Source organism: Erithacus rubecula, assembly GCF_903797595.1.
Source record: "Erithacus rubecula genome assembly, chromosome: 5".
Taxonomy (NCBI): Eukaryota; Metazoa; Chordata; class Aves; order Passeriformes; family Muscicapidae; genus Erithacus; species Erithacus rubecula.
In genome coordinates this window covers 46903308-46930186 of record NC_136687.1, presented here as the reverse complement: position 1 = coordinate 46930186, position 26879 = coordinate 46903308, and the positions used below count along the sequence as shown (strand labels likewise).

Sequence of the window (26879 nt, the reverse complement as noted above, 5' to 3'; positions counted from 1 at the left end):
TGTCTTCTCCTTAATTTGTTAACAAAGTAGTCATGAAAATGCAAACATTGCTAGGAAAAATATCCGGAAAACAGACAGTGCTTTTAGAATAACCACATGGTTGTACAATGGTTTCTGCCTTGACCTGGCATACTGGGCATGCAGTTATGGGTTGGTGGGTTTGTGGGTTAAACAGACACCTTGGCAAGACCATGCTCATGACAGGGGAGTAGCAAAGGCCCTGCTCTGTCACTCAGAAAGTGTGCTATGTCTTCAGACACCTTAGGAGGAGAGGTTGGAATTTTCAAACCTCACCTTGTTCCACATTTAGGTTGCAATGCAGAAAGAACTGAAAACACATCCATGACCTCATTCCTGTGATGGAATCACCCTGCTGACTCAGGGGTACTGCCCACTGCCCTGTCCTTTCTTTCGCATATGTGCAGGACCTTGGCTTACACAGAAACAGTCCAGTGTAAAAAGAGCTACTTCCCCCACTCTTTCTCCCACCTGCTGCACCCTAAAAATTATATCTTCTTGAATCCAGGTGCCTCCACACACATGTGAGTAGCAGCAAATTCCCTTCACAGCTTTAAAGTACAACCTACATGAGAGGCTGAAAGGGCTGAGCCTGCAAAGGCTGTGTCATTTTTGTGAGGTACTTCTTGTCCTCAATTTCCTTCAGCCAATAGATGATAAAAGCACCCTTGAACCCATGCATCTCGACCCACATCTCCCCTCCAGAATTAATGACTGCACTGTCCAGGGAGGGGAGAGTGAGCCCTAACACGACACTCTATCAGTCTGTCCCAGCCCACAAGTACTTGTTTCATTAAGAACTACTCACAAAACAATAGTGTTATATCTGAAAAAAATTCTCCTAAAAGGAAAACTCTGGAAATTTCAAATAAATACTTATAATGAAGAAGTTCTGTTGCTGGTGCCACACTTAGGTACCATGTCTCTTTTTGAAAGAAGAATTTTTTCATTTTTGTTTCAGTAAGACCTTTTTAATGTTTTCCTAATTTTTCTATAAAAATCCAACAAACCATGGAACCAGCAGTGTACAATATGCATTGTACTTGGTGTCAGAGTATTACTTTTTGAATTCCAAGGAACTGCTCATTAGAATGGCAGGTATTTTTAGTTGAATAATTAGCCCAGTTTGTGATAAACAGGTGCAAGCAGTACACAGCTTTTCTTTTATAAAAGCCATATGAAAGGGGAGCTGTTATTGTTATGTTTATTGCTTCAGCACTTGGAAATACCAGAGATCAAAATAATTCTGCTGTATTATCAGAACTCTGACCTGTTGTCAATTCAATATCCACTCCCCCTCCACAAATGTTACACTTCAATAAATCATCTGAAATCAACTTCCAAGGACAATGAGCCGGTGTGTTGAATACCATCACCCTGGCTAGTGTGAGTTCTCTTTGTGTTGGTGGTGCAAAAGAAGGAATTGCTCATATTCATCTTTACCAGTCCCTGCTCTGCCCATTTTCGTGAGGTGAGCACAAGCGCAAGCAGTGACAGAGCACGGCAGCCCTCACGCCCAGGTACTCCAAGGAGAGCTAATGCAATTTCATCCACACTGTGTGGGCTGTAAGATGGCTGCTGAGAGCCAGGTTTACAGATCTATAATTTATAAAGAGCTTGGCTGCAGAAGAGGCTGGAGTTCAGAATGGCAGGAAACAATTGCATGACTAAATTGACCTCAGAAAAACAGTCAAACATGCAAACATATTAAAGTCAATACATTGTCTTCACTTGAAAACTAAATGTAATATTCTGCTGTGGTCCATCTGCCTGAACACAAAACCACAGCTAGACAGAGAGATTTAAAGACGCAGTGGCTGAGACGGCTTTTATTTATTTTCTTGCCACATCAGGTTGAGTTACTGTCAGACGTTGTCATATCAGCTGGAAGTAAAGATATAATGTCTGATTAAAAGGTCATTCAGACCTTTAAATACACAGAATAGTATTTTTGAAGGGCAAGGCTGTGGTTTAATATCTGTGTTTTTGAAAAACTGCAAGATAAGGAATTTCTGTATCCGTGTACCAAGTTCTAATTAGAGATATCCATTTACAATTAAATATCCATTGTGTTTAACTACCAATTTGGGAATGAACCAATAATCCAGCCTTACAAAAAAAAAAAAAAGGAAAAAAAAAACCTTTTAAAACTGTATAGCTAGATCAAGTTAAATCTAAACCAAGGAAATACATAGATTTCATTGCAATGAAATACATAGATTTCACCACTCCAAGAATCAAGGCTATTTCCAGACAAAGAGAGACCCTTCAGCCCATTTAGAGGTTGAGCACACCAACACACAAGTTTAAGCGCAATGACCATCTACTGCTTGGCTGTGTAAATCCAGCAGTCCCAGCTGGGGAATCAAACTCTCGGCAAGATTACGGCGCATTTCTGGATCTCTGTGCTGCCGGTGGGGAATCATTATCCTGAGTGACAGGAAAGACAGATCCCCCTGGAAGGCTAGGGAGGGGTGCTGAGGAGCAGAAGCAGAGCTGATCAGTGTGGTTTTGCTGTAAAAACCTTCACTGCTTGTGCCAGTGCAAATGCTGACAAACGGCAGGCTTGCTCTCAGGAGGATGCTCAGAAACCTGCAGCCCTGGCTTCTCCAAGTGGGTAATGCTATAAAGCATGGCACTGGAGAGGATTTATCCCTACACAAACTTGGGATGAAATGTCCTCCACACTTTCAAACTTTCTATTCTGCTCCCTATATGCCAGCAGTCACTGTAGAAGAAGTAGCTCTAATATTTGAAATTTGAAAATCTAATTATTGCCTTGAAAAATGAGCTTCATATAGGGAACTAAGCATGCTGCATTTTTAGAGGACGAGGTAAAAAACAGGAAACCAACAGAAAATCTCCTCAATTAAGCAGAAAAATTATACCTATGTATCTGTCTGGACACTCCACAGGGAAATGTAAAAGCAGACTCTTGCTATATGTAACACATGAAAACTGCATGCTGGCAGGAGCTGTAAATTCCTCACCAAATCTGTTTCAACACCCGTATTTTCACAGCAAAAAGCACTCACTAAAGAACAATGCCTCCCAGTGCCCTCTGGGGTGACCAACTGACGGAGCAAGGGATGTCAGATATTGGAATTTGCTCATCCAAGGTCCGCCTGCTTGTCCAGCCCAGACCTTGGCAAGCTCAAGCCTACCACACCTGCCAGAGAATCCTCTCTCCTCGGCTCTCAAAGAGTCTCAAAGCCACCTGAAAGATGTGATACAGAGACAAGGAAGCAGAAAAGCTGGCTGCACATGCTTGGGACGCTGCTGCAGCTTAAGGGTGCAGGAAAAATTCAGAGAAGACTCACTGCAAGCCACCTGTATTACTATTTTCTACAAGGCTAGGGAATAATTTGAGTTGAGGTGAACCACATTCAGAAATAAAATAGAATAACAAAATATATCAGAGCACTACATGATTATGACCTAATACTTTACCAATGTCAAAAGATGTTGCATTATGTAAGAATCCTTTGATGTTTGATCCATGAGCAAAAATCCTTCTCTCATTGAAGTAAACTCACATGTTGGCTACAGTGAATTATTAGCCAGATGTGGCACTCCTCATTCCTCTTAAGGAGCCCTGGAAACAATCTATCTCAGCAGAGGCTCTTTGGGAAGTATATGGTAACTGAGGTATGTCAAACAAAATCTGGGCTACCTGGTGGTCTTTACAGAGACCTATCCAACCACAGAAAGAGACAGTGCATTAATGGATCTCAAATTCACATAGCAAATTACATAAAAGTGGTGGATTTCCCAAAGCAGCGGGACTGGTGTTAGCAACACAGGCAAAACTGAGCTTACCAAGTCCTGCAGATAACCCAACATGAAATTCTCAAGAACAATCCATTCTTGAAATACTTTCACAAAAGGAGCAGTTTGGCCCAGTAAGTGATAAATGTATATGTGTGTGTGTGTGTATGTTTGTGTCTATGTATATCTCAATGTATCTATATAAGAGATATATAATCAGATATAGAGAAATCTGGTGCACTATGGTGGCCAAAACAATTCAGCTGTAAAGTCCTGCCCCCTGCATGAAATGCAATTTGAATCAATCATCAGCCTAGCCGAGCAAACACTGACCACCACCAGCCATAAACCAGTGCGTGTATGCTTTCCCTATACAGTGTGAATGCAGGCTATGCACCTTATCAGTCTCAGAGAGCCACATGACCATCAGCAGCAAAGCAAACTGGCCTTTACTTCATGTCACACCTTGTATGTCTAGTGCCACAATCTAATTCAGGTGTCTGACAGTCATCCTGGAAATGACATAATGTTGCTCATGACATGTTGCCATACATAAACAGTGAAGACTCTGGTGCAAATTCAAAATTCACTTTCCATCCCTGATTTCCCTCTCTGGAAAGACCCTTCCCTAGACAAGAGCTGGGCTCAGGGCACACATGGTGGTACAGGCACAGTCTCATTGCTGGGATGGAGCCGTGTTACACTGTGATGGGCTAAAGCCCAGCAGAGGGATGTCTCCTGACCTGCAGAGCACTGTAAGATCATAGAAGGTTTGGATTGAAAAGGCTCTTACAGATCACCTCCAGCTCACCTGCCATGGGCAGGGACACCACGCACTGCACCAGGTTGCTCAGATCCCCATACAACTCGACCTTGAACACTGCCAGGGATGAGGCATCCACAGCTTCTCTGGGCAGCCTCTTCCAGTGCCTCACCACCCTCACTATAAGGTGTTTCTTCCTAACCTACCTTCTTTCAGTCTAAACCCATTTCTTCTTTTCCTACCAATACATGCCCCTGTAGAAAGTCCCTCTCCAGTTTTCTTGTAGGCTGCCTCTGGTACTGGAAGGATAACCATATCCTGACACACAGGAAGGCAGGTGAAAGATGCCATCTGTTCTACACCAGCCTCCTCTGCCTCTGGAACATGCAGCCTGGACAGCATCTCCACTCCTTACTTGCCTAAATGCCAAGCCACCCTGAGAGGAAAGCAGCCTTTCAAAGTATCTGCAGCCCACTTTGTTCCGCTCATAAATATACATTACCTACAGCAATGACTTTGGGGAAAACCTCATGGCGCTCAGATTCAGCTCACACAGTCTCCTTGAATGTTTTTCTTTGGGCAAGGAGGCTTGGGGGCAAGAAACTAGTGTGTGAACTGCATCCCCTGGAAATGCAGCAGGAAAAAGCAGAACCCAGTGTGTGGCACGTTCCTCCCAGCTGCTCCGCTGCCTGTCCTGGAGGTGTGCCAGGAGACCCACCACGCTGACCCGGCACCACGGGGCCAGCTGTGGCTGCAGGAGGATGAGTGGGTGAGGCTTTGGCACACGTGCATACCAGCTGGCCCCGGGGAGCTCCCTGCAGGAATAGCCCTCACCTCAAACTCCTGGCATCCTCCCACCCAGCCACAGGCCCACGGGAGGGATGTGCTGCCCCGGCTCTGAATGAGGTGTGAAACAGTCCACGAAGCCTCCGCTGCCCACAGCTGCCAAAATCCCTGGCTGCCCACCAGCACTGCGCTCCTGCTCCCTGTACGTGTTATCAGGCAGTAACAGATGTCCTCTAATAACAAGCTTATTATTGGACTTAGCAGATAAAAAGGGACGTGTACGCTGGGTCAGAAGTTTGGTGGTGAGCTTTCTTCCACATCCCACTTTAAAATATCTCTTCCTCTACCTGAGCTACAGGCCTGTCTCCCTTCATACCAAGGATGAGATTTAACATTTATTTTAAAAGTCAGCTTTATTTGCTCAGAGAGGACACGCATCTGCACGCTGGAAGTTATTTTTCCACTTGTGCTGCATATCTCTCAGGCTGTATTTGAGACAAACCAGATTTGGAACATACCAGATTAGGAAAACTCATTTGACTTTCTCTGCTGCCAGCTCCACTGAGTGAAAAGTAAACCTTTGCCACAGGACATTGCAAGTAAAAATTTTTAAAATGTACTCCTAAGTCAGGGTCATGGTTTGAAGACCCAGCTCTTCTCAAATAGCTCAGGACTTTTCAGTGGAGTCAGCTGGGGAATAAAAGATTTGTGCCAACAGCCACGGAGACCTGCCACTGTACAGCTGGATCCTGCCTCTTGGACTTGACATCAGCAGCAGGCCACGGCTCCCCAGCCAAATCAATAGGATTAGTCAGAGAAGAAATGCGTTTCTCCAGGAGAAAAAAGGAGCTAAGGTATCCCTCACTTACATTCGCTGCACACCACAGTTTATTTTATATATTAACTTTTTTCACTATATAGATGAGATCAAATTTGAAGGAATAGTGTCTCGATCGGAAAAAATGCACAAAGACATTGGGGAAAACAGACGGCAGCTACAGATCAGAAATCATAAGGAATCCAGACTAACGCTGTCAAAGAAAAAACAGCTCATGTTAGTGACGGAGCCCCTGGAGCCCCTCTCTGTGCCGGTGAGCATCACCTTCGGCTCTAAGGAGAGCAGCTCACACGCTCCGCCATCGGCCTCAACACCCCCAGGGTCAGCTGGAGTCAGTACAGCACAGCAGAGGGTACGGGCGCACGGATGCAGGCAGAGCCCTGGAAAGGAACGCATCTCCTCTGCCCATCCCCTCCCGGGCTGGGAGTAGCTGGCTGCGGACGCCTTCCAGCACGCTCCCTCCCTTGTGCCAGCGCAGCCCTTTTGGCCAGCGAGCCGAGGGACGGAGCCAAGTCTCCGCCTCCGCCGTCTCGCTCGCTCCCGAGGGGAGCGCGGCTTGGCCCGGCTTCCCCGCGGCTGGCATTCCGCAGGCGGGGCTGGCAGCGCCGGGCCAGCCGGGCCGGGAGCTCCCGCTGCCATCTGCCACCCTGCCAAGAGCTCCAGCTGGCCGCGCTCCGGCCGCGGGCGGGGCTCCCGACGGCTCCTGGCAAAGGCAGCCCGGGAGACACCAGAGCCTTGGCTTTTCGGCTGAGGGGTCTCCCACATCTCACCGGCAAAGGGATTCACGTTTCTTTCCCCGTTTCTACATCTCTCTCGGGAAGTTCATGCAGTTCCTTCACTTTTTCAGCTACCCCTGTACTTGATGTACTAAGTCTGCTGAAGTGCCTACTCAGCTTATGTGATTATTTTGCTTTTTTTTCATTTGTTATTTGCATTCCAGCAGCATATGAAGGCCTCAGGCAGGATGAGTGATTGTTTCTGTTGGTTCTGCCTGACTGGCCTCTCAACCAGTAGGTCCAGCCTGTCTCCTGCTTTTTCAAGAACTGGGAAAGGCTCATAGAAGCTTTAAGAGTATTACTTCAGAGCCAAAATGATGCTAAGCAGAAAAGGTGTCATTCAGTGCTTGCATACTGACTGTGGGAATTAATATAAATAGTCAAATGCTTTATAAGAAGAAAGCAGAAAGCTCTGTTACTAACAAAAGTTTTATAGAGAAATTCTTGGATATCGGTTTGTTACCACCATGCAACATAAAACCCAAGACCCTACAATTCACAAGACACTAAAAATGAAATATCCACACCAGTGCTCAGCTTCTTCTTTTGCTTAGGACCTGTCTGGTTACTTCTGCTGACTTCTCTGTCAGACATCAACTAGAAATGTGCCTGCCTACTGCAATGGATGTACCATGTGCATACACCTCCCCCTCTCTCACACACATATTCACCTTCTCCCTAATCAAATCTCTGTGAAGACCATCCATCAGCCCCTATCATTTATCCTTCCCACACACACCAGCTCACAAAACAGCATTATTCTTGTTAACATTCATTCCATTAATGAGAAATCCCTGCTGGTTCATCATCCAGTAGTACAAGTCTTTGCACTCACAGGCTGACATCTCTATCATCCTCTAAACTGCTGCCCTGGGGTACAGTAATCTCTTACAGACTGGTCTCCAAGCAGAGGAGAGGCACATTTTGCTGTACCAAACCTAAATTTAAATCTCTTTCCCCTTGAGCTGCTGGGGCTTCAGTATCTTTTTCTCCTGCATGGAACCTGAAATCAGCTATGATGCCTCATTGGTTAGCTAACTGTTTCTGTCCTTTGGGATTTTTCATATGCTGTTGATAAAAGAGCCAGTGAAAAAAATATCCATTAAATTCTTGGTCTCTGCTTGCTTGTTTCTTTTTCTGCAAAGCTTGGGAAAAAAAAAAAAGGAAGGAGAAATACAGAAATTCATCACTCAAATGCAGCACTTGATATCTGAGCTGAGGGAGCATAATCAGCCAATGCCTAAGATGCATCACAGGTGTGTGTCTTCTGAAATTTGCAAGGATGACAATTAAAACACATCTCAGTAATTATTTTCATGACACTATGACCTCCACTGGACATTGACCTCCAATCTACTCTACATCAGCTTCCAAGCAACCAGCCAACCATTTCACTATCTCCCAGAGCTCAGATGAACTGATAATGTAGAGGGAATGGGTTTTACATCATTACTAAGATGGTGTCATCAAGTCTTCTCTCACCCCCTGCCATGTGGGTCACACAACCCTTCCAAATATATTTTCCTCCTGTTCTGTTCACTCTAAAACTAAAAGCCTTTTTAAAACTAATACTACTTGCTTTGGAAATCACACAAGAATATCTATTCCTTGTCTCCCTTTTTCTGTTTCCAGCCCCTTTAATTGCCTCTTGCTCTGCCCTCCTTGTAGCTTCTACACAGACTCTCAGAGCTCTTCACTGCTCTTCCAAGCCTGTAACTACCAAGAGTGCTGCACTCAATCTCCAATCCCCCACCAGAGTTAGGATGTGCAGGACAGATGTTACTGAACTGCAGTTGTTTTGGGGTATTTTTTTCATGACAATGGGGCAAATTCTTTGTGTTAACGTAGTGCCAGACTGATATGCTGTCAGCATACTCCAGCTTTCCTAGGAAACACAATACACACCACCAAAGAAACCTTTAAGATCAAGAAGTCCTTGTGCAAGAAATCATTTTCAGCCTCTCCTTTGCATGCTTCCCCTCTCTTTCACATCTCTTGACTTTTCTGTAGATATGCCTTTATCATTTTCTTATCCCTTGAACAATTTCTTTGGATGACAAGACTTCACCCATAACAAATGCTCACCCTGATATCCAAATTCTCTCCACGAAGTCCGGTCAATTAAAAAAAAAATAATTAAATAAGCTGGTTCATGATATCAACAAGGGCATGGGTAAAGCCCTGCTTAGCCTCATCTGGGTTCCCTTCAGCTCTGTGAAATCCTGGCCTTCCCCTGCAGAAGTTTTGGGAAAATGGTTGCTGGTGAGCTCTTCAGTTGCCTCACCTGAATACTAATTTATTACTCATAGCAGCAAACACACCTTGGGTTCTTCTCAGCAAGGGAGATGTCACTGCATCTTCAGCCCTATCCCTGCACCCTTCAGTGCTCAGTCTGTCCCTTGGTAACTGAGTTATCCCTGTGCAGAAGCAGTCACCCCCTCACTGAGGCTTCACACATTATAACCAACCCTCAGCCACTCTGGAATCCTTCTCTATTTGAGCACTCTGCAGCTCTTCTTTCCTCCTCCTCCACCCTCATCTAAAGTAATATCCATCCTTACTTCCTTGGATTTACCCCATTTTCCAATATTTATTAAGTTCTTCTCTCCACCTCAAATTTTAATACTGCTTCTCCACTTCTTAAAGCAGTGAGTAATCTCTCTCATCTCTGTCATAGATACCTACTTAGTCAAATATATAGAAAGATAACTTCTAGGCCAATGAAGTCTGATATCAGCTAGTGGGGATCCTATGTAGAAGTACAACAGACACCATGACCATAGCAGTCTGGAGCAGAAAAAAATACTGTCCTGAGAAAGAAGAGGTGCAAAGTTTTAAAATGCCCAGCACTTCAGAGATTGAGATAAAGAAAAATAATGAGTAGAGCAGGCAAAAACATAAGATCCTATGGTGAGTACAGGAAAGGCACTTGATGAGTACGCTGCCTGACAAGAACACAGTATCCAGCATGACCCAGGCTTCCTTTATTCCTTTTACCTTCTCATATCTCACTTGGCACCACTGTCTGGTTAAATAGGAATGAACAGAGAAACTGGGAAAACTGCAAAAAAAAATTAAACAGGCTTCACACATACCTGGCTATGGATTTTTATGGTGCTAATTAAGAGGATGCCAAGGAGTTCCAGGGAGGAGAAAATATTTCCCATAATGTCTGAGAGTAGAAGTTAACAAGCCTGCTGGGATCTTTTTAGCCCCTGCAGAGCTAAGACTTCAACATTATTAAATGGCTGCTGCATCTGAAGTACGGTGCAACATAACTCAACACACAACAGAAAGCACAGGATGCTGAAATGGGGGGTGACTTTAGATTACACCACAGAGTAATTCAATTTCAGGACAGCTGTTTGGATGTGACTGAACAAGATACGACTGTGGAAAACCATAAAAGTACCCAAAAGAAGAGAAAGTCAGGGCTCTCAAATAGCAAGAAAAACGTCAAAGAAAGCCACATGCTTCAAGACATTGTGGTTCAGTACTATCATCCAAGCAGATGAGGTATCAAAAACACTACAAGACACTAAAGAAGCAGAGAAATGCTTCTTTCCCTGGGTGGTGGCACTCCTCAGGAGACATGGTGTCTGCTGCCAGTTTTCAAGCACATAGTTGGTGGCTAAGGAATTATGAGCCACCGAGGCTACAGTGACACAGGTTACTTATTGCTCCCAACTTGCTTGGGTACATCCAAAAAGCTTTTCTTAAAGCCTTTCCCTATGCAAGCAGCAATTTCCCAATGCAACCAGTGATCAAAAGGATTATGCTGTATTTGATGAGTCTTTATGGTGTACATCCTAGGTTTGCCTGCTTAGAACTATTTCACCAAGCCTAACCCTTACAATATATGCATGTTAAGAGTTGGAAGACTACTAGTTTTGTTTTTAACAGTACAAAGTTTTAGGATATTTGGAAAAGACTTGTTCTTAGTCATTGCCATGCATAAATGCATGACATGACAGCATACAGAAATTAATATCAACTTTTTTTTCTTTTTTTAACTCTCTGGGGTGCTTTTCTTTAAAAACCCAAAAAGCAGTACAGGATGTTGCTTTCTGACCAAAAAAAATAAAAACAAAATTTCTGTTCCTTTTCTTTCCCCAGTACCAAGGGATTGCTGGCTGCATCCTAATATGCTCTCCAAGTGAGCAATGTCTTCCCTGACTTCAGTAAAGGTGTTAGGTGTGCAAACAGAATTACATGGGAAGTGACCTCAAGATCCGATAATATGAACATACATGAATAAGCAGACAAAAATTGAGACTATTCCTTACTGTTTCCCACCCCTAATCAGTGGTAGGTAGCATGACATTCACATATCTACCAACTTAGACAATAGTCTCCCTATATGAATCAGGCATGACGTGTATAGTCTACAACAATTCATATAAACACAGAATTGGAAAAGACTTTCCAAGCATCCTGTAGCTGCAAGTCATGATGGTTTCATGCACCTCTAACTGAAATATCTAGTTCAAAGTGACCTAAATAATTTCAGGGAAAAAAAAAAAAAAGAAAAAAAAAAAAAAAAAAGGAAAAAAAGACACTTATGCTAATTACTGCTCAAAAAAATCCCAAACCACCCCCATTCATCATCTTTCTCATGACACATGCAGCTTGCCCAGCCTAAACAATACATACAGATTTCATTATGTCAGCTTAAAAAAATAGACTAAACAGCCACAAGACTGAAATCCAGAGTCTGGCACAGAATCTTGATGCCCCAAGTGCATAACCTATACTAGTACTTATAAAACCATGCAAAGAACTACTCAGTGCAATCAAAATTCAGAACCACCACAACCAGTTAACCTCTCTTACCATACGGTCAATTTCACTGGCAATCATAGTTCAATGATTTAAAGCAAGTGATTTTCAGTGCAAGAAAAAAGCAGGGTTTGTATGAAAGAGGCTGTTAAGTCCTCCACTGGTCTACAATTTTGTAGAATTTCTTGAAATTCTGCTCAGTTCAGTACCAAATCCCACCACTAAGAGATTTTCTTAGGCAGGAGCAACTTCATTTTTGCCCCTCCTTAACAACAGTATGTACAGTGTACCAAGCAGTCATTTATGCTCTAAAATGAACAGTAATGCCATGGGGTTTGGGCACTTTCTCAGCTTTGCAAGTATCAGGTGAGGAAAGGGAAACAACAACATTAAATGGTAATCCAGGCACCATCCAACCACATTTCAGAGGAAATCATTTACACTCAGTGATCTGCCAGAACTGCAACGAGAGCAAAAGTTTGTCTCCTCTAAGATCCATACTCCTCTACCCCATGACTCCCACCAACTGCAGCGCGTTCCCGCCTCGCAAGATGTGAACATAATACAGAAGGTCGACTCCTCTCAAGGAGATTTCTGAGCAGCAGACATCAGGCAATGGTGAGCAAAGATCCTCTGGTCTCTCCTGGGAGGCCTGGTGTTGTCCCCAAGAACCTCCAGACGTCTAAAGTAAAACTCATCATTGAATGTATGTTTATCCCAGACATACAGTATCTGAATGAAAGCAACAAAACCTCATGGCAAAAAGTTCAACAAAGGTCAAATCGCTTGCCCCCCCCCCTTCCTTCCCTCCCTGCTCACACTGTCACAGCAGGATCATGCACCACGTTGGAAGCCCCAAGCAAGAGCATCACAGTCACCCAGAGAGGGCTCTGTTATGGTGCTAGAAGCCATTTCCAGCACCAGCACACTCCCTGCAGGCTCAGGCCTGGGAACGAAGAACAGAGAACTCTGGCAGAGCACCAGAGGCACAAACGAAGAGGAAAGAGGGGAAAAAACAGCACTCAGGGCTGACTGGGGCTTTGCAGCCAATGCCAATGTAAATTGTGCTCAGGGCAGACGGCAGTTCTTGCTCCAGCTGTAAACGGCCGGGAACAAGGACTGCTTTTTTGCCCTTTTGCAAAGCATTTAACACATGCACACAGGGAGCCTGGGCCAGATGGAGGGCTACGAGGAGGTGGCAGGCAGAGAGACAGCCTGTCATACAGCAGCACTGCTGATGTTTAGTGATGAACGGCAACACGAGCTACAAGGTGGTCTTTCTTTCCACCTCCAGTAAGCCCGTTGGATCGTGTTAGCCGCCTGCTTCTTATCAGCCTTTACAGTTCCCCCTCACCACTGCTCAATTCCATCATGCCGTCACTTAACTTGTGCATGTAATTTAAAGCCAGATAGACGGCAGGGAAATTGCTTCCTCTGAGGCCCCTACTAATTGACCCCTATCCACAGAGCTCAGCAGTCTTCCCTTAACAGCGCTCGCACGCGCTACCGCAACACAAAGTGCAAGTTCGGAGGTTGCCAGCGAAGCCTCTCTCCCCCGTGGCAATGCCATATGGTGTTAAGGCTTTCAGGATCAGACGCCGTTCCTGCTGAAATCAATCATCACAACCTATCCCTGGAGAAGGCCATCTCAAAACCCCACTGGCTTGAAGCACAGCTCAGTGAAGTGCCTCGGATTTGGAGGCTGGTATTGACTCAATCAGGTTGGCATGCAAACGCTCACTTTAATAGCGCGCATATCAATTAGCTGGGCTGTTACAAAGGGAGCAAGCGGTGCCCGCTGCGATGACAGCATGCCTAAACAGCTGATATTTCACATTTGGCAGGACCCTTCAGCCCCTGCCAATGCAAGTCAGCCTCGCTGCCTGAACTTGCTGTCATGCTAATGAAAATGAGCACTGGGGCTACTGAGATTCATACACCGAATGAGGTTCACTGAAAAGGGAGAAGGATGTCAACTACCATCAGGCACCTAGTCTTCATAACCTGCAGCAGAAGTTACAGGCATACACCAAGCAGAGGGAAATAAGTAGTCTCTATGGGTAAATAAAGATTATGTCTCTTTAAACTGATTGTAAATCTGAATGAACACAGAATATACATACACAAGTAGGCAGCATGCAACGTGACGTCAATCTGATTTTTATAGATTTATTATTGCTATACATAAAATTTCCTAGTAATAATAACATTCTATGAAAAATACTAGAGCATTGGGACACTTTTAATGTGAAAACGGTACAAGAAAAGTAGGAAAAAATAACTCAAGTGTTTAAAAAAAATACTGGGCAAGAAGCATTCCATGAAAAATGCAAGGGTCAGGAACTGGAAAGCATTCATGTGAGTCTGTCTCCATATACTATCTTTGAGAGTTATATCCTATGCCTTTGTTACACCAGTAGAAGAGAATTAAAGGAAAAAGAGGAAAATGGTTTCTGTGGGATCAGCCAGTTTACAGTTTATTGGTGTTTTTCTAATTTTTCATTTGCTTTTAAAATGGTTCCACCCTCCCATCACCCCTGCACTTTGCAGCCACTGTCGAGCGCTATTCACGAGTCATCTAAGTGTGTAGTGGAACGTGAGCCCCTCAATCCTTGACACACATCCACAGGAGCATGTCTACCCGAGGTGCCAGGGGATCATCCACACAGGGTGGTGGATTCCCCAGGAGCACAGGCCAAATTAGTCACTCCAGCCACTCACTCCACAGGGAGGCTGCCCTTGGCCACCCCCAACACCAACACTGCTGCTGCAGGGCCCTCAGGGAGGCCCTGTCACCCTCTGACACCCTTCCAGCTGGTGCCATACAGCCAAAGCACTGCTGCTGCACCTGCTCTGTAGGCAGCCCTTCTGTTACTTTAATAGTTAATTTAAATTTTTTATAAAGAAGAAAGAAGACATAAGGAAGCAACCATATAAGTAAGTTATTCTTCCTCTCCCACTGACAAACCACAGTTCTGTAAAGAAATTAGCCACATTCTGTGACAAAACTTCGTGATGGGCCATGACCTGCAGAAAAGTGATGCCTTACTGACATCTCCACAGCTGGAAAGAGAAACCTGTTTCCTTCGAGCCACAATAGAGTAGCAGAGGAGCTTTTGTGTTTACATATCCGATGGAGCACAAACAGGAGAGAGCAAGTAGGGGAAGAGAGAATGAAGGAAAGAAGTGAAGGCAGCTGGTTATGATAGCACACAAGTGCCTAATTAAACCATGGGTTTTACTAGTCACGGTGGTTAAACAATTTTAACGGGAGGCATTTTCATAGCACTCCTGAAAAGTTTTAACACTACCAAACACCTTTGTCAGGAGCAAGGAAGTTCTGGAAATGTGCTCAGAGATGCACACAAACCCATAGGAAGATCTGATAATGTACAAATTTGTTTCTTCCAGAGATAGCTCACTTTCTGCACAAATCGATAAACCATCAGAACCTATCATTTATCACAAACATTAAATCCTAGTAGCACTCTGGTTTGCAAGCCTAATGAGGGAACCTGGCACACAAAGGCACTCTCAGTGTTGGGCTGTGTGGGGAGAATTCTCCATGCCTCTGGTTCAGGGAGTCTCTTTTAAGCTGTACTCAGTATTAACAGACCAGGGCGTTAACTATCCTTGTTGCAAACTTGCTACAAAACCAACAAAGGCATATTATTGAGAAACACAAGTGCTGAAAACCCAGTCTAGTTTCTATCCCCTGGGAAGTCCATCCTGGTTTTTGTGCTAGCAATGCTGGGTCACCATTCACAAGAAAAAAAAACGAGCTAAAATGATGCAGAACTATGAATTAAATTTCAGCAAGGACAGTTCACTCTTTCAAGAAGGAATTAATTAGTTGCTTTGATGAGGCTGGTTAGGAAAGAGTTAATGCTATCAGCCAAATGTCAGTTAACCCCCAAATGTTGCTTTTGTCCCATGGCAATGTCAATACCAACACTATTATCTCAATTTATTTAACACAGAACAAATTAATTGGCTCTAAGTGTTGCTTTTTCGCTGGAATCCCTCATCCCATCTCTTCTTGGAGAGAGCTCCTGCAAGCAATGAGCACGGGAATAAACCGCTATGCAAACACACAGAGGCACACACACACACACACACACACACACACACACACACACAAAGTTGCAATTTCTCACTTAGCTGCTGATTTCTGTGACTACAAATCTTGGTGTCACCCACCACACACTACTCCTCTGTACTAAATCCATCATCCCCGACACCTTCAGACGCATCTGAGATGCGTGTCGAACCAGAAACACTATAATTTTAATAATGACAAGGAATTAACTATGATTACTAGTCTTTCCCCTCACTTGTTTCCTTCCCCTAACGATACCATCCAATTGCCATTTTCCTCACGATTGTGTATTTTGGTTCCCATTGTCTGTGGTACCCAATACAATAACTGAAATGTCTGTGACACGGGATCTGCCTGTCTCTCATACATCTAGCAAATCTGAAAACCTGTTGTTACAGCTTTGGGGAACACAATACATTGTCAGTTCCAAGGAAACGTAAAAATAACCATACATACAGTTCAGTCAGAAATCAGTTCAGTCATACCTGTGCTATTCTTCCATTGTGTTTAATACATCACAAGCAGGTTATTTCATAAAAGACATTGCCAAAGAGATCACTTGGGTGGGTTTCACTTACTACTGGGCTCCATGACCCGTTGTCTGTCTGGGACAAACTGCTACCAGCCAACCTGGAGTTGAACTTGCCATTGCTTTCCCTGAACTTCTGACAGCAAGAGCCTGGTGTTCAGCTAAAACTTTCCCTTTCCCACCTCTCTATTCTTACAAACCACCCCGAATCATCATGATTGCAAATAATTAAAAAGAGGGGGGATAAAAAAAGGGGGAGAAAGAAAAATAAAAAGATGAAAAAGGAACCAGAGAGCCAGCAGTCTTATGGAAACAGCACGGCAGGTAAACCAGGTTAGCATCGTTCCGTAACGGCCACGAGCTGGTGGGGCGGGGGCCGGCGCCCCCCGGCCGTCCCTCCGGGGCCCGGGGCCGGGAGCAGCGGCCGGGGCCCGGCTCGGCGGGGCGCCGCGGGAGGCGGCGTTTCTCTTCCCTGCGGGGCGGAGAGGGGCGGGCGGCGGGGCCGCGCCGCGGGGAGCCGCGCCCGCGGCGGGGCTCCCTCAGAGCCTGAAGGAGGCCTCGGAGAAGGGATGCTGCATCTTGAAGCTAGACAAGAAGCACTGGAGGGGCGGGGGCAGGGGGTTGAGGAGGGACGGCGGGAGGCTGGGGAAAAAGAAATCATCTCCTCTGACCTCTAACGAAGTGCCCGGTTTTTTCTTAAGCTCTTCACATTTCCTAAATTTGCAGATCTGGTGTCCCGTTTTGCGGTTCCTGCAACTGCTGCAGACTCCACAGTTGATGAGCCGCTTGCAGGGCACGCACACCCCGCAGCGTTTCCGCTTCTTCTTGGCGGGGTTGCCCGCCCCGGCCCCGGCCCCGCCGCCGGTGCCGCCGGCCCCCCCTCCGCCTCCGCCGCCACCGCCGCCGCCTCCGCCGCCCCCCGCGCCGGCGGCGGCGCCCAGGGCGGAGGCGGGCGAGGCCGAGGCGTGGCTCTGCGGGCAGTCCGCCAGGTTGGCGATCTGGAAGGCGCTGTCTGTGACGGCGGCCGAGGCCGCGGCGGGGGAGTGTAGGGCCGTCATGACGATGACCCCGGGGGGCAGGGAGAGGCCGCCCAGCGCCGGGATGGCCGAGAAGGTGCCGACGCGGTCGGGCAGGTTCATGATCTCGGCTTCGGCGGCGCCGCACTTGAGCTTGTTCATGCACTCCCCGGCCAGCGGCCGGCAGTGCTCGGGGGCGAGGGTGGAGAGGAAGTTGCCGTTGGCCATGGGCAGGGCGGGCTGCTCGGCCGGCGGGCAGCCGGGCTTGCCCAGCCGCTGCGAGTCACTCCGGTGGTGCATGCCGCCCCTGCCGGCGTGCAGCGAGGAGGCGGCGGCGGCGGCCGCGGAGGCGGCGGCGGCGGCGGCGGAGGAGGAGGAGGAGGAGGGTTTCCTCGCGCCGCCCGCCGCGCCGCCGCCGCCGCCGCTGCCCCAGAGCATGGCGGTGGCGGCGGCGGCCGTGGCGGTGTCGCAGTTCCAGGGGGACATGCCGATGCGGGCGGCGGCGGCGGCGGCCGCGCTGGGGAAGATGGGGGTGGTGATGCGGGCGATCTTGGCCGCCTGGGGGAAGGCGCCGCCGTTGGTCTTGTAGAAGGTGGCGAAGGAGCGGTACCTCTCCATCTCCGAGTTGTAATCCACAAGGCTGTTGAGGGCCCCCTCGGGCAGGTGGCTGTCCTTGGGCAGCCCCGGCGCCTCGGGGTTGGGGCCACTCTCCACGCACACGTTGGTGTTCATGGTGGCCGGGGCGGGGGGGAGGGAGGCGGGAAGGGACGGGACGGGGGTCTGGGGACCAGGGGGAGAGGGATGGGGCGGGGAGGGGTGGGGGGGGATCGCTTAATCCTCCTCCTCCGGACGCATCCCCGCGGTCGGTGCTTGGCCGGGCAGCCGTTCCTCCGGCATCCTCACGGGAGCTGCCGCAGCTGAAACACAAAAAGTCATTTCCGAGGGGGTGCGCGCGTGCGGGGGGCGCTCACGGCCGCCCAGGGCCCCCCCGAGGGAGGGAGAGCACACACGAGTGGGGGGCACGGCACACGCCGCCGTACCCGCGGGCGAGGGTTCCAAGGGCCGGCCCGGGTGGAGCAAGCCCAGTCCCGGGACCATGTGGGGGCGGGGGGACACGGCACGGGGGCCGGGAGCTGCCCACCTACCAGCACCGGGAAAAATGAAAAGGCAGAGAGAAAGGGCGGGGGGAAAAATAAATAAAAGGAATTAGGAAAAAAAGAAAAAGGAGGGAGGTGGGGGAGGGACCCGCCAGCTGCCACGGTGTCCTTCTGAGCCCGGCGGTCATTAGCTGCCTGCCGGCACAGCTGGCTCCGCCGGGCGCTGGTTGCGGCGGCACCGGCTCCCCCTGCCCCCCCCGCCACCTCCGGGTACGGGGGGGCTGCCAGTAGGCCGCGGGGGGCACGGGGCTAGGTTGAAAAAAAAAAAAAAACTTAAGCAATTTCACAGCTTGTGATCCCGGCGCCTGCAGCTGTACTAACGACGGAGTATTTATCCCAGCCTCTCGGGGAGGATTCCCCGGCACCGCCGCCGGGGGCTGCGCAGGGAGGGCTGGGGACACACACACACCGACACGGGGACAGCCCTTCTATGGGCGCCGCGGGGCAGGGGGCTTTGCCGAGACACAGCGCGGGAACTCTCGGGAGGGCACGTCGCTGTACCTGCTGAACTAGCCCTCCTCGGGGAAAGATGGCTCTCTGCTTCAGGCTAGGAAAGTTTAGGAGGGGGCTAAGGGCACGGCGTCCGTTTTATTTCCCATCGCAGCCTTTCTCCCCCAGGGAGGTGAAGGGGGTATTTTAGCTCATGGCAATGAGAAAGGTATATTATGGCAGCCGGTGCGAACTAAAGCAAAACATAAGCACAACTTAAAAAGCCCTCAGTTTATGAACACTGCCTCTTTGTTTTCCAGATGCTCTACCTGAATAGTTCAGATATTTCCTGCATCTTTTCTGATGTAGGGCTATGGGAAAAGCTCACTCGTGAGGCACTCGTAGGGCTACGTCTAGTTTCCATACTCCGGTATGTTTAGTTCAAAATGGTTATCAATTACGGTAATTACGATCATAATTAGATTAATGAACCGTTTGCAGCCCAACCTACCGAGTGCAAAAACTTCGTCTTCTCCCAACGTCGTGCACTGAAAGCGGGCTTTATGTAAACAAATCCAGATGAAGGGAGCGTAAATCTACAGAAGGAACCTCACCCCCGGCTGCACTGAGGACTGGCGGGCGTCTTTCCGTCGGGAAAAAAAAAAAAACCAAAAAAACACAAAAAAAGACCCCGAGCTCGCTCGCAGGAGCCACCTCTGTGTTTCCACGTCAGGGAAAAACCCAGACTCTCGCTGCCTTCAGAGGTCTAGTGGCAATACAAAGGCTGCCCCGGAAAGCTCTAGGCTAAGCGTCGTCTTGTGGAGGGATGCGAAGGATTTGCTTACAGCAAAAGCAAAAAAACCTTTCCCATTTCTAGAAAGAAAACCTAGCTGCATGTCCTCGATAACAACTACTCAATTAAACTAGTTTTGCCAGCCATGTGTACGGAAGCCACGCATTTGGTAAGGAATAAAATGTTAGCATTCAGCTTTTATGCCAGAAGTCATATGCATTTTGTTGCCCTATTTCCTCCAGCATTAAACTGGCTTCTATCCACAAAACCTTCCCTCGCTGGCTACCTTTTCTCTCTCCTCGATCCCCTCTCAGGCTTTATTGCCACCAGCAGCGAGAAAATGATGGTGCCCACCAACCGGGTCATTATTGTTTAATCGATGCATCTCCGGAGCATGAAAAGGGTACCCGAGACGCAGTTATTGATTTCCCTCCCCCTCTAAACTATCGCCCTCTTTTCCACGAATGAAATAAATAAATAGAAATTGCTAGCCGGGCTTTGCGATTCTGTCCCTGCTTAAGCTAAATGTGACCGTACATGTTCAATATTGCATGTCTGCTCTGCCAAAGACAGAGAGATCAAAGGTCATATTTAACATTCAGGAGGAGGGGCGGGTGCAGATTAATTAATAAATTAATATAGCGACGCCTTTTATTGCCTAAGTCTAGCATTAATCTACTTTTACGATCCCAGTGGACAAGAACAACAGAAAGAAAAGAGCCCCCGACAAACCCACAACAATTTAAAAAACCGAACACCCACCCCGCTAAAGAAACCCCACAACTCAAATCCAAAACCGTATACACACAAAACCAAAAAAAAAAAAAAAAAAAAAAAAAGAAAAAAACCCGCGAAAGATAAGGGGGGAAAAGATGAGGGGGGGAAAGCAAACCAGTCACTTACCAGGCTCTTTATTTGGGGGGGCTTGAGTGTGCAGACGCTACCAGCCTGTCTGCCTTTAATTAGTTGCACATCAGTCCCTAACACAAAGAAGAAGAAGAAGAAGAAAAATATCCAGATGTGCCTTGGCAGCTCCTCAATTACAACTTTGATACTTGTAAACAAACTGCGAGGGGCGGTGGGGAAGGTGGGGGGGCGGGGGGGATAAATTAAGCCGCCGATCCACTAAACAAATACCTGTAAGTGGCTTTTTTCCCCCCTCTCCCTCTCTCGCTCGGTTGCAGAGAAAGGAGGAGGAGGGGGAGCAGGGGAGGCGGCGGGGGGCGAGGAAGGAGCAGGCACAGAGGGAGGGCGGGCAGGAGGGAGTGTGCGTTTGTGTGTCTGTGTGTGTGTGTGCGTGTGCGCGGTGGTCTCCTCTGCCGGCGCGCTGCTCGCCGCCCGTCTCTCGGCGCCCGCCCTCGCACACAGCGCCGGGAGTGCGTGTGCGTGTGGCGGTGCGGGGGAGGGGAGGGCGGGGGCGGGCGGGAGGCGATCGCCGCCGAGGTGAGGGAGCGCGCCGGGAGGACGCGGGGATGCGGACACCCGCCGCCGAGCGCTGGCGGGGCCGCCGCCGAGCGGCGCGCACGGGCCGCAGCGCAGCGCAGCGCAGCGCGGGGCCGCCCCCGCCGCCGCCCCCCGCGCTCCCCTCCCGCGGCGGGGGCGCTGCGGCCGCGGCCGCCCGGTGCGGGGCTGCCGGCGGGGCGGGGCCGCGCCGCGCCGCAGAGGGGAAGGCAGGGGAGGGGGCGGCGGGCAGGGCGCGCCCCCCGCGCTGTGCCCTGTCACCCTCCCCGCGGGCGGGCGGGGAACTGCCGGCAAACTTTGCGCCCCGGCAAGTTTGCGGAGGGGAGCGGCGGTCTCCCCGCCCGGCCCGGCCGGTGCCGCGGTCAGCGCACGGCCACGCAGCACGCAATTTTTCACGCGCGTTCGCAGATCTCTAATGACTACCAACTCCCGATCACGCTATCTTTTCTTTTTTCTTTTTTTTTTTTTTTTTTTTTCAGACGCGTGAGGTGCTGCAGATTTCAGACATATTTAGGCGCAATGGTGCCAGCTGAACCGTGGATGTTGCACAAGTGTCTCGGCACTCACTAGAAGTGTTTTCCCAACATTTTTGCAGGTGCCAGAACCCAGGAGGTGCATGGCAGCTGTCCGGGCAGGCCGCACGTATCCCGCACCTGAACTGCCAACTCTGAAATGCATCTCTTAACAAGCCACAGACGTACAGGTACTGCATGCAAACGCACTACAGTATCTTAAAGAATTTCAGCAAACTATTTTAAAAAACACCAACCAAGCCCACCTGCCTTCCCCGGAGCTCTTGTAAGCACAAAAAAGGGCCTATATTCATCCAGTCCCTCTTGGTACCTCCAGAGCGAGCACTGGTACTTACAGAGCCATTGCTGCAGCCTGGCACTAAGCAGTTAAGAAATGGATGTTTCTGCCAAGAAAACAATTTTAACCGTTTGTAAATTACAGAAAAAGAAGGGGAAATTGCACTCTTTCATTGGTTTTATATGTAAGTAAATGAAGGATTTATGTGAGACTGAAGTTTTATTTCCTTCCTCTCCAAGCTGATTTCAGGCTCAGAGTGCTCAACTCTACGGGATTACCCAAGGGAGAGCACAGCAGGAACCTTTTCCCAGGAGCAGCAAGACAACGTGGATTTGAGCAGTGGGGTTTGGCAAGGACCAGCAGCCTTGTGGCTAATGCTCCATTAAGTGAGACTGACTGGTACAGATGAGGGACAATTTTGGTCAATCAGGTAGGTCGAAGATCTGCAAGAAGTCATGCCCCTGGCATTTATGTTATGGATTGATACACTTTATTTGGAAGCAGTATAGTTTATCTAGCTAATTAGCTGCCTCTAACCATACGATATGCATTTTAAAATACCCCCAAACATGGATTTACATAATAAAGCATAACCTCCCAACTAGATAGCTTCATCCTTTATGACAGTTCTGCTGCCTTTTTCAAAGTCTTTTCTGTTTTGATACATTTTAACACAAACTTACTGGGAGGGGGAAATACAAATGAGGGGAAACGGTGTTTGAATAATGTCACAAAGTGACAAAAAACAAGAGCTTTTCCTGTTGAGGTTCATTCCCTACCACTTTTTTCCCAAATTAGTTGTCAAAAGCCATATGCAATACTCCAAACACTGAGGATGTTTTTCAAACACAGACTTCTCCTGAACTCCAAACTTCCTTTAATCACAACCTGTGTCTCAGTTAAGCAATCCTATCTGAGTTAATTTATTACTCTTGAAGGAGTTACATTTTTAATAAGTTAAAAGAGGAAAAGGGGAAAGCTCTGATAATCTTTTCTCATGCATAAGGAAGACCAATTCATGTATTTTTTAATTGTCATGTGAATTAAATTGCAGTGCTATATATAACCTTTCTACTCCAGCCCGGGAAGTTGTACACTTTTTTGGTGTTGGAGAAGAAGTGAGGAATCCGGTTCAGATGTTTGGGTGTTTTGTTTTTTTGGCTTTTTTTTTGGGGGGGGGGTGGGTGTTTGTTTTTATTTTTGTTTGTTTGTTTGTTTGTTTTGTGAAACCTTTTGTTTAGTAGAGTTTGGGGGCTTTTGTTTCTTTGGGGTCTTTTTATGGGGGGGAGTGGGGGAGGGGTATTTCTGGTTTTTGTTTTTGGATACAAATCTGTTTTATCCTGCATTCTCTCCTCAGCTTGAGAGCAGATCATGACTGTTACATTCAGGAGTTTATCAGTGAGGTAGCTACAACTGTCTCATGATGAGTCCTATGAAAGCAATTCCAGATTGTCCTTTTCACCATAATCTGTGCTTTGATGGGAGGGACAGAAAGTTAAAAATCACAGGCTCTGATTTTTGTTCAGTAACCATTCCTATTTCTTTTTTAGCAGGAATGCAGCTAGAGCAGTGTGTTGTGACACGAGAATACGGGAGCTGCCCTGCCTTTGTAAATATTGAGGTTGTTCTGAAAGAAAGTTGCAAGAAAAAGAAACTAACTGAAATTCACATTCAGTTCTTGTTCACTCTGTTACTGACTCTAGTGTGTATCTACAAAGTAACCACTTTAAACCTACCCAGAGCCATCAAGTATTACAAGCACCCTACCAGAAATAGGAGGTGAAGCAAGCGCTTGGGGAATTCAGCAGTTCATTGGACTCCAATCTGGAGTTTTGTTTTTTTTCTAATATCATTACTCTTCCCCTTTTTGTGTTCTTTTCCTAGGCTTCTTAAAGCTCATGGATCCACTGTCAGAGCTAAACTCTGTCCCTGTTACTGTATTTGGGTTCCCTTCTGCTGTGACCAAGAGCTCTAAACTGGGCATGCTGCAGCTCAGGTTCTCCTCTGGGTGGTCCATGTGGCACACACCCTGAGCCGGCTAACCTTGGGGTGTGGGCCTTTCTTACAGAACTGTGGATGGGGACTGGAAAAGTAGCTGCCTCTGCTCCATTCCCTTTCTCATTATGAAATCTCCCACCTTGAAAAGGAAATGGGTGGTTTTCCTTCAGGACCATATCCTTTTACCTGGCTGCAGCTCTGTGCCGCACCCCTTGAAGAAAATAGAAACAGTGGCTCAGCTGTTTCCCACCCTCAGGAAGAAACACATTTCTGGCACAGCCTTTCTTCTAGCACCAGTGGGCACTCTTAATGTACGGTTCTTTCCTTCTTAGATGACGGTAAATTTCAAAAAACAGATGTATAAGTTTTCTCAGAATTCCCAAACCAAATTCTTTTTTACTTAATTGGTGCAAGAAACATGTGGCAACATGGAAATGTCTGGTATACCATCCACAGCCATAACAGCACACCTGCACCCCATTGCCTGCAATCCCCCATAACTCTTTAACATCCTTTGAGTTACAAATTATTTCGTAGACTCTCAGGGACCTGGGCTGCAATGTAACCTGAAAGCTCTTCTTGAGCTGCAGTTCATCTCTGCGATTTTCAGCACTGTTAGGCACCCTCCTTCCTTCCTTCATCTGTAGACGCTCACCTTCCTGCTGGCACCTATGCACCATTCCTCCTTCTCACAGTTGCATCCAGACATATCCTATTCACCTCCCTCATACCTGCCCCTCTTGATTTTCACACGTGCAAGCCATCCCAGCTCCCTGGCAAAGGGGGAGGCTTCACTGCTTGCCAGCTACTGTGGAATTCTTGTATCGGTAAAGACCAGGCACAAACTAGTTTTTGTGTGCTGCAAGAAAAGACACTTGAGAACTGCTGAAAAGTGCTATCTGCCAGCAAAAATCAGGGTAAACCCATGCATTGGAATTTCTTGCTTTCATCCAATATTACTGAAAAGTACTTTAGTTAGAAGGGAAATGCAACGAATGCCCCCTATTACAGACACCTACAAATATTTACTAATAACATGTAGCAGAGAGATTTTTTTTAAAGTTGTCACAGTTGAAACATCCCTATTACTTTCAATATGGTTTGATTCTGCTTCAGGCACAGACACTTTCCTGATGCTTCCTAGGCAGGAACCCAGATTGCTGATCTCCAGTTATGCCAACTCCCAGAGGGCTCGATCCATCACTGATGCAAGTCAACAATGTAGCTCTGCATTTGATAGGATGCTGCCAGATGAGAAATAGCAGTGCCCAGGAAAAAGAAAGCACACAGGGATCCTTATTGTTTCGATATTGGGAGTCTGACAGAACAGAGATGGAGACCTCTGAGTCCTGGGTCCAAAGAGCCAGGCTGCTAGAACCACCTAGATTTCCTTAGATCAACTCAATACCTACAGGTATTCCCCCCCTCTCCCTGCTTTAACTGACAGCCCATGTCAGTCCTACAGTTTCATTTCTTTATGGTTCTTAAGAACTGCCTGTTGTTGGAGGGAGACTTGAGTGGCTTTTACCCTGTGAATGCTGTATGAATCTAAATGTCAAGCCAGAGACGTCATGCCAGCAACTAACAAGGGGCTTTAGAATAAGCACTCCCTGGCCAGCACACAGTAAGCATGGGCTCATTCACCTAATCAGCTTTTGGGCTCCTCAGTGCTAAGACTGCATTCTGGTTTTTTCCAATGGCATTGCACCAACATTCTTCTGCGGCAGCTAGCTCAGAAACTTTATTTGTTCTTTTAGGGCTTGCATGTCCCCAAAAAACTGTGAGAAAGGTATGCATCACTGTTGATAGTTCATGATGCCTGACAGTTTTTCTTTCCTTTTGGGCCCTATTTTCAGATACTTCTCCATTTGTCAAGTTTTACCTCTTTGATCTAAAAAGTTCCCTGTTTGAGAGGTATGCAGTCTATAAAACTATTCAGCTGGTTTCCAGAGTTCATTCTTAACTAACACATTTTCTGTGCTAAAATAATAACTATCTAAGAACTATTTTTCTAAGGAGCTGTAATGCCTTTGCACTTAGAAGCAAAAAGTTTGAAATTTGGTCATCATGAACATGCCTCATTTAGCCAAATTGCACATATTTCCGAGTTATAGGAAAGAAATCTTATTTCACACACAAGAGAATTGCTAGAAGTGCAACAGGGAAAAATTAATTCTGGCTGATCTTTGAATGAGATTCCTTCTGTAGATACATTACCTGCACTGGAACTGCTAAGTGATGTGACAGTAGCAAAAGGTCAGCATCACCCATAGAGTATTCAAATTAGATGATCTCTTTTATCAGATTATCAAAGCAAGGAAGATATCCCAGAGAATGCAGACTGATTCATTGATGCTTGAGAAGCACATAGGTATCAGAGAGAACCTGTACAAATAGTGAATTTGGAGTTCCAGTTTTGGAATATGGTTGTGTGGAATTGGGGCAACTGTGTGAAGCAAGAAAAGACTGATGCTGAGAATGGACCAGGGACTAAAGGAAGAAACAGTCCTGGGGGAGACCAGTATGCAATCAGACATAGGTACAGAACTGGTACAGTAAGGATTTAATGGATAAGCTCAACTCAGGCATGGTCTAGATTTCCAGCACTTTAGTCTGTGACCTTTGCAAACATTCTGGAGATTCTACCTTCTGGGCTTGGCTGCCTTTTGAATTTTGGTACTTGTCTTGGAAGTGACAGGTTTTGCTTTACACTTGTATGTAAGTTTTTGATGAGCTAGTTCTACTTTCTCATTTAGTAAATTGGGGAGAGCAAACAATTAATTTAAATGCAGAGTTTTGTCAATTTAACCCCATCTTCAGATAATTGATAGTCATCTCATGGCAGGTTTTCATATCACT

The 26879-nt window shown here is 47.1% G+C and overlaps 1 protein-coding gene and 1 long non-coding RNA gene across 9 annotated transcripts in view; one reads left to right on the top strand and one right to left on the bottom strand.

The window, feature by feature from the left end:
• The window catches only part of CXXC4 (CXXC finger protein 4), a 141176-nt gene extending 119968 nt beyond the window's left edge, over nucleotides 1-21208 (bottom strand). For 5 of the 8 annotated variants that reach the window (XR_013774376.1, XR_013774377.1, XM_079306768.1 and 2 more), the window contains exons 1-2: nucleotides 18413-18514; nucleotides 17028-18289 (exon numbers count right to left, since the gene is read on the bottom strand). Coding sequence is in view for 6 of the 8 variants with exons in the window: in XM_079306768.1 (XP_079162894.1) it covers nucleotides 17028-18104 (1077 nt within the window). In the remaining 2 variants the exon portion in view is untranslated. Of the gene's footprint in view, nucleotides 1-11475; nucleotides 18290-18412; nucleotides 18515-19469; nucleotides 19598-20654; nucleotides 20732-20888 lie in introns of those variants that run through there. The other 3 variants (XM_079306766.1, XM_079306765.1, XM_079306764.1) reach the window with 3 other exon arrangements.
• LOC306802486 lies at nucleotides 19596-24589 on the top strand. Its single transcript, XR_013774378.1, has 4 exons — nucleotides 19596-19920; nucleotides 21808-21915; nucleotides 22262-22452; nucleotides 23907-24589. It is a non-coding gene; the product is annotated as an uncharacterized lncRNA (long non-coding RNA).
• Nucleotides 24590-26879: the final 2290 nt, after the last annotated feature.